The sequence below is a fragment of the Callithrix jacchus genome, chromosome 10 (genome assembly GCF_049354715.1).
Source record: "Callithrix jacchus isolate 240 chromosome 10, calJac240_pri, whole genome shotgun sequence".
Classification (NCBI taxonomy): domain Eukaryota; kingdom Metazoa; phylum Chordata; class Mammalia; order Primates; family Cebidae; genus Callithrix; species Callithrix jacchus.
In genome coordinates, this window is record NC_133511.1 from 64,125,364 (window position 1) to 64,138,856 (window position 13,493).

Consider the following 13,493-nt stretch of genomic DNA (forward strand, 5'->3'; position numbering starts at 1 on the left):
ACCTTTCTGTCAGCCTTCACATGTTCAGCTATCCAGAAGCTCTCCAAACCCTGTCCTCTTGAATCTTTTATGCAGACTTCATTGGATAGGCATGATTGAAGTATAAACAGCCATGTTGAAATATGATTGGACAAAAAGGGTATAATCTAATGTTAATAGACAGAATGGAGAAATCCAGCAAAGCCTGTCTGTTCAGATTCCTCTGTGCAGCATTGTTTCCTCCAGGGCATGGGGCAGGACTCTCTCTGTAATGAGGGTCTTGTGACCCACAGTCAGATTAGAGTCCTGCTTTGGGCAGGTGAAAGGGCAGGGGAAGATCAGAGAGACAGAGATTCTGTTTCCTGAGGCCTACTTTGAGGCCTATAGTGCCCCAACATTATAATAAATTACTCTAAAAAGGGATATGGGAATTATGAGCCAGGAATCATGGGCTATACACACACACATACACACACACACATACACACACTCTCACACTCACAGATATATTAAACCTAAACTCTTTTGTACACTCAATTTGTCCTTTCATTTGGCCTTCATTCTTCAGTTGACTTACGATGTTTTTGAGTTATAATTTGGAGGCAATGCTGCTTGCCTGTCAATAGTCTTCAGAGAAAGGAGCATCTTTCTTAATGTGACAGGGATATCACCTCTACCAGGCCACAGAGTTCCAAGACCAAAAAAGAAGCCTGATGTGTGCTCACTAACTTGAGGTTGCTCTTCAGGGAGGATGGTAGGAAGGAATCTGAGAAAAGGAAAAGAAACAAAAGATAGCAAAGGGCTACAAGCAGTCAAATGCCTTTCATCATATACCTGTATGGCAGAGGCAGCTGATTAAAGCTTTTGTCTTGTGCTGCTGCAGCAAGGAAATAAAGACCTCGTTCCCTCATCTAAGTGAATCCCATAGTAAAAGTATAAAGACTCAGGATTGCTCTACTTTCATTCTGCCCACTTCCTATGAATAGCATGGGGAGAAGGGCAGCAAACCTATGAGAAGGAACAATACCTGGCTTGAATCATTCTCTCATAGACAAATGGATATGTCAAGATGATCATACAAGATCGTAACAGACATTCTTCCCATCCATGAAAGTCATACCAACTAGATTACCTCCTTAGACTCAGGTAGGCCCTATAAAAATCATAATTGGGAATTTTCAGGTATTTTTAAGCTTTCTTCATTTTTTTTATTTATAAGCTCTCTGATAAAACCTTTCTCATAATGTGTCAATTCTTGGACATTCTTTGATCAAATACATTTTCAGGAAGGCATTTCAACTGAAAGAAAGAATGTGCCTGTTTGTACTTGTCTGTTCATACTCCTGCTGGCCTCTGAGCTGCTTTTTTTTTTTTAAGACAGAATCTCGCTCTGTCATCGAGGCTAGAGTGCAGTGCCACAATGTCAGCTCTCTGCAATCTCCGCCTCCTGGGTTCAAGTGATTCTCCTGCCTCAACCTCCCAAGTAGCTGGGGCTACAGGCACACACCACCACATTTGGTGAATTTTTATATTTTTAGTATAGATGATGTTTCGTCATGTTGGCCAGGGTGATCTCCAACTTGTGATTTCAAGTGATCCGCCCGCTTCAGCCTCCCAAAGTTCTGGGATTACAGGCATGAGCCACCACATCTGGCCTCTCGGCTACTTTGAACAGAGAAGCTGTCTTCAAATAAAGTTTTATAGTCTTAGTCGGTGACATAATAGGCACTAGTAAATATCTGCTGAATAAATAAAAAATTCTGAATAATTTTTAACTGGGCAATTCTTTTCTGAACAGCCATGTTCACAGCAGCATTGTTCACAATAGCCAAGAGGTAGAAGTAATCCAAATTTACACTGTCAGAAGAATGAATGAAGAAAATTTGGCCAGGGCATGATGGCTCACATCATAAAGCTATGAGTAAAACTTAGAATTCCCCTCCATTTCCCTTTGGGTAATATTTCTTCCATTAAATCAACAGCATCTGAAACTCCACTTCCTATAGATAGTATGTCTTGGTAGAAAGGGTTACGAGACCTAAATCTGAATACCGTTTCTGCTACTTAATAGCTGTATGATGCTGAACTGCTTACTTAACTTCTCCAAGATTCAGCACCCTCCTCTTTACAATGGGGTAGCAACACCTAACATTCCTTGATAGGAATGTTCTGAGGATTAGAAATATACAAGCAGTCTTCAATTTGCAGGCTTCCAATATGCCCAAATTTCAGTTATCATAGTTTAGTTAAATAACACCAATTACCCATTACACAATTCAAATTTCAGTCACCACTGTATACTAAGTGTGAGTAGCTGAACATGTTGAATATAATACAAACTTCACTGCTACCTCTTAAGTCCACAAATCACTATACAAATAACAGAAGTATATCACAATCAGTGACCAACCAAGTCACTTCTTTCCATGTCTGTTGGTGATCAGTCACAATGAACGTCAAACCTGTTACTCAGTTCATGCACAGAAAGCAAAGAGTATGTAGTTGAGTTGCCTCCTTGTCTCCTGGTGATAAACTTATATGCGATGTTACAAAAATGAGTAACAGAAAGAGGCAATTGGCCAAGAATGATTAAAGGTTAGCAGAGAAACAAAAATATATAATGTTGGAAGTAAAATTTCAGTCAAATGTAAACAGAGCTATAGAAGAAATAGCTGACCATAGGAATGCTGACGCTACTGCCATTCAAGAGACTCTAAATATGTAGTCTGAGGGGCTGGGTGCAGTGGCTCACACCTGTAATTCCAGCACCTTAGGAGGTCAAAGTGGGCAGATCACTTGAGGCCAGGAGTTTGAGACCATACTGGCCAACATGGTGAAACCCCTCTCTACCAAAAAAATACAAAAATTAGCCAGGCATGGTGGTGTGTGCCTGTAATCCCAGTTTCTTGGAAGGCTGAGGTGGGAGGATCACTTGAGCCTGAAAGGTGGAGATTGCAGTGAGTCAAGATTGCACCACTGCACTCCAGTCTGGGCCAGAGTGAGACTTCATCTCAAAAAAAAAAAAAAAAAAAATGCTGGGCAAGGTGGCTCATGTCTGTAATCCCAGCACTTTGGGAGGCTGAGGCAGGTGAATCACTTGAGATCAGGCATTCGAGACTAGCCTGACCAACATGGTGAAACCTCATCTCTATTAAAAATACAAAAATTAGCTGGGTGTAGTGGCACACTCCCAGCCACTTGGGTGGCTGAGGCACAAGAATCGCCTAAACGCAGGAGGTGGAGGTTACAGTGAGCCAAGATTGCACCACTGCACTCCAGCCTGGGTGACAGAATGAGACTCCATCTCAAAACAAACAAACAAACAAACAAAAACATGCAGCCTGAGAAACTCAGCAAAGTCAAACTTATAAATACAAATGAATAAAGTAGTCGTGGTGAAAAAGATAAAGATGTCCCAAGAGAAATAATGCTAACAAAAAAAACGTTGCATTAAAGGAACTCTTAGAGAGATTTCACAATATTAAAAGCACAAAGGATAAATTCTGGAAGGTGGTACAGATTAGAAAAGATAGTACTCATCCTGGCTGGGCATGGTGGCTTATGCCTGTAATCCCAACACTTTGAGAGGCCAAGGTGGGAGGAGTGCTTGAGCTCAGAAGTTCAAGACCAGCCTGGACAAAATGGCAAAACCCCATCTCTACTAAAAATAAAAAAAAAATTAGCTGGGCATGGTGACACACACCTGTAGTCCCAGCTATGGGGTGCTGAGGTGACAGGATCACTTGAGCTGGGAGGTCGAGCTGCAGTGAGCTGTGATTGTGCCACTGTACTCCAGCTGAAGCAACAGAGGGAGACCCTGTCTCAAAAAAAAAAACCCCAGAAAACTATTGGCCCTCATTAGTGCAGAGGTAGCTTGCTAAAAACAAAACCAAAAAAACAAGTTTTTAAAAATGTTTTAATTTAAAAGATAAAAGATGACTGGGCATGGTGGTTCACACCTGTAATCCCAGCACTTTGGGAGGCCAAGGCAGGTGGATCACTTGAAGTCAGGAGTTTGAGACCAGCCTGGCCAACATGATGAAACGCTATCGCTACTAAAAATACAAAAATTAGCCAGTCATGGTCGCATGTCCCTATTAATCCCAGCTACTTGGGATGCTGAGGCAGGAGAACTGCTTGAACCCAGGAGGCAGAGGTTACAGTGAGCTGAGATCACACCACTGCATTCCAGCCCGGTCAGCAGAACGATACTCTGCCTGATAAATAAGAAGAAGAAACAATAAAAAATACTCATTCCATATTATAGTTACGTGATGAAAAGCAAGCACTGTTTAAATTACTCCTGATAAGTGATTTTTATAAAGAAAAACGTTTATTTCTCAATGTTTTTAATGTTTTAAAGTATACTGAATAAATATGCTTACTTTTTCATTTCCCTATATATTCATAACCAACAGTGAGAGAGTTTACAATGTTTGACAAAAAGTTTAAAGGTCACAGAACAATCATAACTTTTTCCCATTGAGTTTTAACATAGCGTTACCTGGTTTTAACTTAAATAGTCATTTGTATGGTCCCATGCTACAATGCAAAGCAAGGACTGTCTGTACCTTTAACTTCTGGCATGTCAAAGGGCTTATTATTTCACAGTGAGATACCTTTTCCCCTGGTCCTTACAATATGCTCAAACAAAAGGAACTTAAACTAATCTTGGCTGATGCAGGAAGACAGTTTCCAGGTGCTGAAAGTGACTGAGAACCACTGCCATATCTGAATATGCAATTCTCTAAACTCTTCCTTATTCCCTAAAATACATATATTCAAATGCTGAAAGATAGTTGAGTAAACTGAATAGTTGTTCAGTTTGTCCTCTGTGATACCATAGTATTTCATATCTGTCTTCCTTTCTTGAATATAAGAGAAAAACAATGAATGTGTGATAAAAGTAATGATGGAGAGGTAACATGGATAGCAGCTTTAGAGTCAGACCTCAATGTGAATACTATCTCTACATCACTTACTCTAATCTTAGGTAAAGTATTTCCTAGAGCTTCAATTTCCTTATCCTTGAAATGGGCATAATAATACCTTCTTTTTGGAATTACTATAAAGATCAAAAGAGATAAGATATATGAAGTGCTTAGCAAAGTGCAGTGCATAGTGACCACTTAGATAATAGCTATTATTGCCATTATTCCACTTAATATTACCATCAATACTATCGTTAATGTAAATGCTATCATGATGCTAAAATTGCATTTGCTTTAAACACATTTTAAACATATTATTATTAATAAGCATATCTTTCAAAGAACAAATTCTCTTAGTCCAAGATATACTATTATAGATACTCATGACTTGCTATGGTAAGATGACTTGACCTCAACTTCCTCCAGACGATTTTCTCCCAAGGTACATGTGCAAAGGCCTGCCAACATTTACTCATCCTCTTCTTACAACCCCTCTGATTCCTATGTCAAAACCCTCCCTGCAGTCTGCGCAGTTTCCTCTTCTGAGCACACTGAGAACAAATGTCATTTCCCATTTCTCAGAGCTATCTGCCAGAACACAGTATCTTGCTCTCTCATAGTCCACATGACTTAACTGCCAGTTTTCTCTCTTTGCATTTTTAATTTTTTTTGTAGAAACAGGGTCTAACTCTTGCCCAGGCTGGAGTGCAATGGCACAATTATAGCTCACTGCAACCTTGAACTCATGGGCTCAAGTGATCTTCCCACCTCAGTCTCCTGAGTAGATGGTACTACAGGCACAAACCACTATGCCCAGCTAATTTTTTACATTTTATGGAGACAAGGTCTCACTATGTTGCTCAGGCTAAACTCGAACTCCTGGCCTCAAGAGATCTTCCTGCCTTGACCTCTCAAAGTACTGGAATTACAAGCATGGGCCACAATGCCCAGCCCAGTTTTTTCTTTTGATTTGAATCCAAAACCTTGGTTGTCAACTGAGTTATTATTATCTAGGTAGACCCATAAAGCTGCAAAGGATCTAAAGACCAACTAAGGCCAGCCCCTTTTCTCTGCTAATTTTTTTCCTCTGAAAATATTCAGGAGTTCGTTGAACAATGTCTAATTTAACACTTTCAGTGACAGAAAGCCCTCTGTCCCCTAAGTCAATCTTTCCTATATCATTGGTTAGAAGGTTTTTCCTTACATTGAAGCAAAATTTTCCCTGTTACAGTTTCTGCCCATAGGCCCTAATTCCAGATTCTAATAAAAAAAAAAATTAGCTGTTCTATATGATAGCCCATCCAATATTTGAAGACTCTTGAGTTTCTCTTTTCCATGTTCCACATTTCCAACTCAGAATGTACGGTTTTCATCTCTTCCCGCATGGTCATGGTCTTCCAGACCAGGCATGGACTTGCCAAAGTGATCTAACAACAAACTGGTAAAGTGTTTCATTTGCCAACATGTGGACTTCCAAGTAACTGCATTACAAAGGATCCCTTTGCCCATATTTCTCTATTATTATGTAAAAATTATTCATGTAAACTAATAGTTCAAGAAAAGTGAGTCTCAGCCTAAATCATGGTCATAAGAGAATAGTACTAAAAAGTCCTGAAAACTGCAAAAAGTGTTTTTTCTCTTTTTTTTTCCGGAAACTTAGCCAATTACCAGAACAGAATAAAGTAGGACCACTTGTCATGATATGTTTGCCTCTTTCCTACAAAGCCATGCACAGATGCCTGGGAGCAGAACTCAACAATGAGAAGGTTAGGTAATAAGAGTTTCACTTCATGTCCTGAGAAGTAGAGCCAACTAAAAGAAGGCGGTGATCCTTAGCCAAAGGATAGTCTCTGCACTTTGCCAGAAGCAGGTATGTAAAAGAAGGATCAGATAATGTGCTCTCAAAACCTGATTAAACGATAGAAAAAGAAGTGGCGGATTTCTCCTAGCCTGGCAGGAAAAATCATCTAGGAAACACACACACACACACACACACACACACACACACACACACACACACACAGAATAAGCCCAACCTGGCCAGCAGTGCCTGACAGAGCAGCAGCTAGAGAAGAATTCTTAAATCCTCAGAAGGTCCAGTCAGTGGAAGCAGTGTCCTTAAATGACCCCTGACTCCTAGACAGTCGGATAGACAGAGTAGGGCAGGGACTTGGTCCCTTTTGCTCTCAGGAGCCTGGCAGGAGCAGAAGATACAGACTAGGTGCAAGATGCCTTCGACTACTGGTGCAAGATGACAGTTGAATAATCATACTCAGAGAGCAGATGACCTCTGGCACTTGAAGACATCCTGGGAGGTAGGGGTGGGGTGGTTCAGATCTCAGATTGGTAAAACTGTTCCCTGGAGGTTAGCGAGGAGGTCTAATAAGAACAGAAAAGGGAAGGGAAACACGGTAGAATGCTCACGGATTGGGGAAAAAGCGAAGATAGGAACGGTCCCCTCCTGGCTAAGGTGGTGGTGGCAACAGCAGAGCAGGTGTCCTGGGCCCTCATTCCAAGGGGCAGGGTCCTCCACTCTGCCAGCCTGGCCCCACTCCGCCCTAGGACAGGAATTCCCATTCCCAACCCTGCTCCTTCGGCTTTCCCCCTTAGGTCCAGCAGGGGCTCGCCACTTCCCACTGCTCTTCCGCCCCGCTAATCCTCAGGCCCCCTTCCGCCCGCCCAGACCCCGGCATTCCTCCCTCGACCCACTGGACATCCGGCCCGCTTCCCTCAGCCTCTCGCTGGCCCTGGGCGCCACACTCCAGCTCCGGGGCCAGGCCTGGCACCTCCCCTCGCGGCCAGGTTAGCCCTTTGCCTTCTTCACATGGCGTCTCCTTAGTCCGGTGCCCTCTCGCCCCCGCTCCCCGCCTCAGGCCACACTCACAGAACTCGGCGATGTACCAGGTCACAGAGTAGTTCTCCTCACACCAGTCCAGCGTGGAGGTCGTGGGGCCCCAGTAGCCCTCCCGGTCCGCGGCAGGAGCCATCGCGCCGCCGCCGCCGCCCAGGCGCTCCGCTCACTGCGCGGGGCTAGGCTGGCGACCAGGCCGGCTCCGGCACAGCCCGCGCGCTCGTTCCCGACCCGCCCAGCCTCTCCGAGGGGCGGGGCTTGACGCCGTTACTGACACTGCCTTGAGGGAGGCCCCACCCACCGGCGCCGCGGGGCCGTGAGGCCCGGCCCCGCAGGACCTGACTTGGCGCAAGGCCCACCCGGAGGGCGCCGGCTGGCCCCGCCCCCCTTCACCCTTGGGCGGGGCAGGGGCGTAATCCAGGAAGGAGCCGGGGACCTGGGTTTCCTGGCCCGCGTAGACACGCCGGTGGCAGTTGGTGGGGGGTTCCTGGCACCCCAGAGGCTATTCTGTCAGGGTGTGTCAGAACCTCTAATTCTGTGTGTGTGGTTTAATTGGGGCGGGGGTGGAATGAAGCCTTCGATCAAGCCCTTGCTGGATTAAACCTGTGCAGCGCAGCGTCTCTATGTCTTCCCTTCAGCCACAGGCCTCAATGGAACCCCAAAACAGAATACCCCCAACCAATCCCCGCGATGCTCAGGAAATAAACCGTAATTTTCTGATAAAGGTGTGTCTCTTGGGGACAAAGGGAAAGGGTAAACAACCCAGGACAGAAAGGAAAAAAAAAAAGTAGGTTCTGAGATCCTAAAAAAAGAACGCTGCTAGCTAGAGCACTAAAGCCGTTTTCCGGCTTCGTTTGGGCCTCCATGCTCAGAGGTTTCCACATTCTGTCTGTAATTGTGCACTGCTTTCCAGGCAACCAACAGCCTATCTCTACTCCCAGCTTCAAAAGTTTAATACTCCCTGCCCAGGTCTGCCAGTATCTTAGACGGCGAACCCCGTGTCTACAAAAAATACAAAACTTAGCCGGGAGCAGTGGCTTGGACCTGTGGCCCCAGCTACTTGAGAGGCTGAGGTGGGAGGACCACTTGAGCCATGTAGGTGGAGATTGCATGCAGTGAGCTGCGAATGTGCCACTCCAGCCTGAGGGTACAGAGCGAGACCCTGTCTCTAAATAAATAATAAATAAAAAGTCTGATACTCTTGGGGAGGCCTAGGCGGGCAGATCACAAGGTCAAAAGATCGAGACCATCTGGCTAACACGGTGAAACCCTGTCCCTACTAAAAATACCAAAAAATTAGCCGGGTGTGGTGGGACGTACCTGTAATCCCAGCTACTCAGAAGACTGAGGCAGGAGAATCGCTAGAACCCGGGAGGCAGGGGTTGCAGTGAGCCGAGATTGCACCATTGCACTTCAGCCTGGGCTACAGAACGAGACTCCGTCTCAAACAAAAAAAAGAAAAAAGAAAAAAAAAAGTCTAATACTCCACGGGTCTGCCAGAGAACTCTTCCTAAAACAGATGCAACCACCATTGCCCCTTGTGTTCAGCTACACCAAACTCAAATTTACCCCTCTCCTAGAATGTGCTGGCTCGCCTGTCTTTGCTCCCACCGTTCAACTGGGACAGCCTAACTCTCCTCTCCATTTGGCTAACTGCCCACTCTTCTTTTAAAATGCAGTTCCCTGAAGCCTTCCCAGCTGTTCACACCCTAGAGCTTCCTTGCCTTTTGTTCACTCCTGCTGTGCTACATTCTGATCAAAGACTTTGCTTTCCATTCTTTGTGGTCTTAGTATCAGGACTCTGCCTGACCACACGGTATGAAATGAAGAGTATAAATTAAGGATGATAAAACTGCTATTTTCTAAATAAGTCAGATGTGGTGCAAGTCAAAGGTAAAACAGAAGACAAGGATGAAGCGATGAAGCGATCCATATCCTTTCTACAAAATAACCCTAGCCAATTGGCAGGCAATAGATGCAGAACCTTTACCTGCTATGTGCAAAACTTAGGGATGGAAGCAGTATATTTTAATAAAAATAGTAAGCTAGCTGATTTTTTTTTTTTTTTTTTTTTTTTTTGAGACAGAGTCTTGATCTGTCACCCAGGCTGGAGTGCAGTGGCGCCATATTGGATCCGTGCAACCTCTGCCTCCTAGGAATCATGCCTCAGCAACCTCTCATCCCCAGTAGCTGGGATTACAGGAGCCTGCCACCACACCTGGCTACTTTTTGTATTTTTACCAGAGACAAGATTTCACCATGTTGGCCAGACTGGTTTCAAACTCCTGAGCTCAAGTGACCGCCTGCCTTGGCCTCCCAAAGTGCTGGGATTACAAGCCTGAGGTACACCCTTCCTGGCCTGAAATTTTTCTTTCGAACATCATTGAGCTTCTGCTGTATCTCTATACCAGGTCCCGTTTGGCTGGCTGGGTGCTAGGACCACACAGAGATAAACAGGAAAGATCCAGGAGGGCCGTCTCCAGCAAGATAAAAGCCATTGAGAGGTGGGGAACCATCTATTTCTAGTCATTTTACCTCATCTTCTAAAACTTCTGTTTTGTTTATGTGTTTATATAATAATCATGGGCATCTATAATTTATAAATGAAATATTTATATATTTGTATACTCAAAATGAATATTCAAAAACTCATACTCAAAAGTGATTTGCCAATGAGGTGTACAATCAAAACAGTACAGAAGCCAAAACAATAGAATATGATAATTCTTAGCTGGCAGTACATAAAAAATTAGGGAGTTGTGAAACCTCCTATGTGAAAATAACCTTTGACCCAGCCAACTGACTCAAGGCAGGATGAGGCTTTGGCCGAGTCAGTACTCTACACAGTGTTCATCAATAGTGAAAATGGAAATCTACCATAACTGGGACTGAACTTAAAAGAGAGAAAGTCCCCCATCCAAGAGAAAAGGTGCATTGCAGAAGTATCACTCAGAAAACACAAAATGAATTTCACAATTCCTGCAGTTCCTTTTTCTTTTTTTCTAAAAAAAATTTCCCCTTGAGGATAAAAGCCATGCTTGGAAATGTGAGGGACCCAGACTAGTCAAAACTAAAAAAGAAGAACAAAGCTGGAGGACTTACACTTCCCAATTTCAACACTTAAGGCAAAACTATAGTAATGAAGTTACTGGTGTGAAGATAGACATGTAGATCAAAGGAACAGAATTGAGAGTCCAGCGATAAACCCTTACATTTATGGTCAATTGATTTTTAACAAGGATGCCAAGACAATTCGATAGGGGAAAAATAGTCTTTCAACAAATGGTGCTGTGACAACTGGATATCCACATGCAAAAGAATGAAATTAGAGCCCTTCCTGTTACAATAACCAAAATTCAACTCAAAGTAAATCATAGACTTAAACGTAAGCGCTGAAACTATAAAATTCTTAGAAGTTTACATAAAAATAAATATTTGTAACCTTGGAGTAGGTAATGGTTTCTTAAATAAAACACCAAAAACACAAGTGACAAAAGGAAAAATAGGTAAGTTTGACTTCATCAAAATTAAAACCTCCTTTGCTGCAAATGATAGCATTAAGAAAGTGAAAAGACAACCCACAGCATGAAAGAAAGTATTTGCAAATCATATATCTTATATGAGACTTGTATCCAGACTGCATAAAGAACTTGAACTCAATAATCAAAGGGTAAATAACTCCCTAAAACCCTATTAAAGAGTGAGCAAAGGATCTGAATAGACATTTCTCCAAGGAAAATATACAAATGATCAACAAAAACATGGAAAGACATTCAACATCTTAGCCATTAGAAAAATGAAAGTGAAAACCACAGTGAGATGCCACTTCACACACACTAGGATGACTATAATCAAGTGTAGGGCTGAAGGTCCACAGGGTCGTGGGACGTGCCTTACACTGTGCTGAGGTGCAGGATCCGAGAAATAAAGAGACAGGATACAAAAGTACAAGGAAAATACAACTGGGCTCGGGGGGCCACGCCACCTATGAGTGGAGTCAGGCAAGGCTCCGAATGTCTGGAAGTGTGAGTATTTATTGTGTATAGATTAGGGGGCAGGGCAGTGAGTGAAATCATCTTTAAGGATAGTGATAGGGTCGTGAGAAATAAAACAAGGAGTCCACCCCCATTAGGTCACCTAGGCTAGGAGGTGGACAGTGCACAGCAAGGGGCCCGTTCCCATCAAGGCAAGGGCCGTGTGCAGTAAGTGGTCCACTCCCATTAGGTCACCGAGGCTTGAAGGTGGGCTGTGCACAGTGAAGAGGATGCAGTGTGCAATACTTCTATCTATGGGCAAACTACTTCTAAGAAGATTTATAGGAGGATGCTTTAAGTCACACAGTAGTGACAGAGCTGTCAAGGTCTATGCCACCTGCTGGCAGCTTCCAATGAGTTCTATAGGGGAATCCTTTCTGAGCAGCACAGTAACAAGAGCTGATAAAGTTCACAGTCACCAAGGTGGATTGCTGGTCTGAGGGCAGCCTTCCACAAGAACAGGAGCAAGGTCCTACGACTCCTTTATCAGGAAGAGTGGCTCTTGCCCCAAGCCTGCCATACAGTGGATATCTTTACGATACTGAACGCTGCCACCTGGGCCATGGATTCTTGTCCTGGCATAACTGTTTTTCCCTTGAATCATGCTCTGCACTGTGTCTGCTCTAGGCATTCCTCCGATTATAAGCTGCTTATTCCTTAATTCACGCTCTGTATCGTGTCCACTCTAGGCATTCTCCAATTATGAACTAAGATACAATTATATGTGTGTAGGGAAATATTCTTTAGGTACTCATCATATGAACCATTATATGATTATATAAAGGGATTCTTCAAGCCCTAATTCTATAAACTAATATATGATTATATAAAGGATTATATAAAAGGAAATAGTTGGGTAGTAACACTATAAACTGAGATATTCTTCAAGCCCTAACTGTGCCAGGGTTCTGCTTAGGTCTCTTTCCTCAGTGCCTATATGCGGGGTTACCCACAATCAAGCAGGTAAATAACAACAAATGTTGCCAAGCATGTGGAGAAGGTGGAACCCTCAAAACTTGCTGGTATGTAAAATGGTGCAGCAGCTTTGAGAACGTTTTCTGTTCCTCAGAATGTTAAATGCAGTTATCATATGACCTAAGCAGTTTTACCCCTAGGTATATACCAAGAGAATTAAAAACATATGTCCACCAAAAACTTGTACAAAAATAATCATAGCAGCATTACTCACAATAGCCAAAAAGTGGAAACACATCAAATGTCCATCAACTCATGGATAGATATGTGTGATATACCCATTCAATGAAATATTATTCTGCAATAAAAAGAAATGAAATGAAATACTGGTACTTGCTACAACATGGATGAACCTTGAAAATTTTATGCCATATCAAAGAAGCCAGACACCAAGGACCTCATGCTGTGATTCCATTTATAATATATGGAACATCCAGAATAGGGAAATCTAAAAAGATACAAAGTAAATCAGTGATTGAGTAAGTCTGAGAAAGGGAGCAGGAATGGGAGGTGGCTGTTAATGGGAATAGGGTAACTTCTGAGGATGATGAAATTGTTCTAAAGTTAGATTGTGGTGATAGTTACACAACTCTGTGAACATGCAAAAAAAATAACCCACTGAAGTGTATACTTTAAATGGATAATATGTATGGTGTGTAAATTATATCTTAAAACTTTTTTATTTTATTTTGAGATGGAGTTTCACTCTGTTTGTCCAGGTTG

The 13,493-nt window shown here is 43.0% G+C and overlaps 1 protein-coding gene across 5 annotated transcripts in view; it reads right to left on the reverse strand.

Annotated features, from left to right (window-relative positions):
- Window positions 1-7,968, reverse strand: part of ACER3 (alkaline ceramidase 3) — a 204,996-nt gene extending 197,028 nt beyond the window's left edge. For all 5 annotated transcript variants that reach the window (XR_013523230.1, XR_013523229.1, XM_078340158.1 and 2 more), the window contains exon 1: window positions 7,795-7,968. Coding sequence is in view for 2 of the 5 variants with exons in the window: in XM_002754801.7 (XP_002754847.1) it covers window positions 7,795-7,897 (103 nt within the window). In the remaining 3 variants the exon portion in view is untranslated. The remainder of the gene's footprint in view (window positions 1-7,794) is intronic.
- Window positions 7,969-13,493: the final 5,525 nt, after the last annotated feature.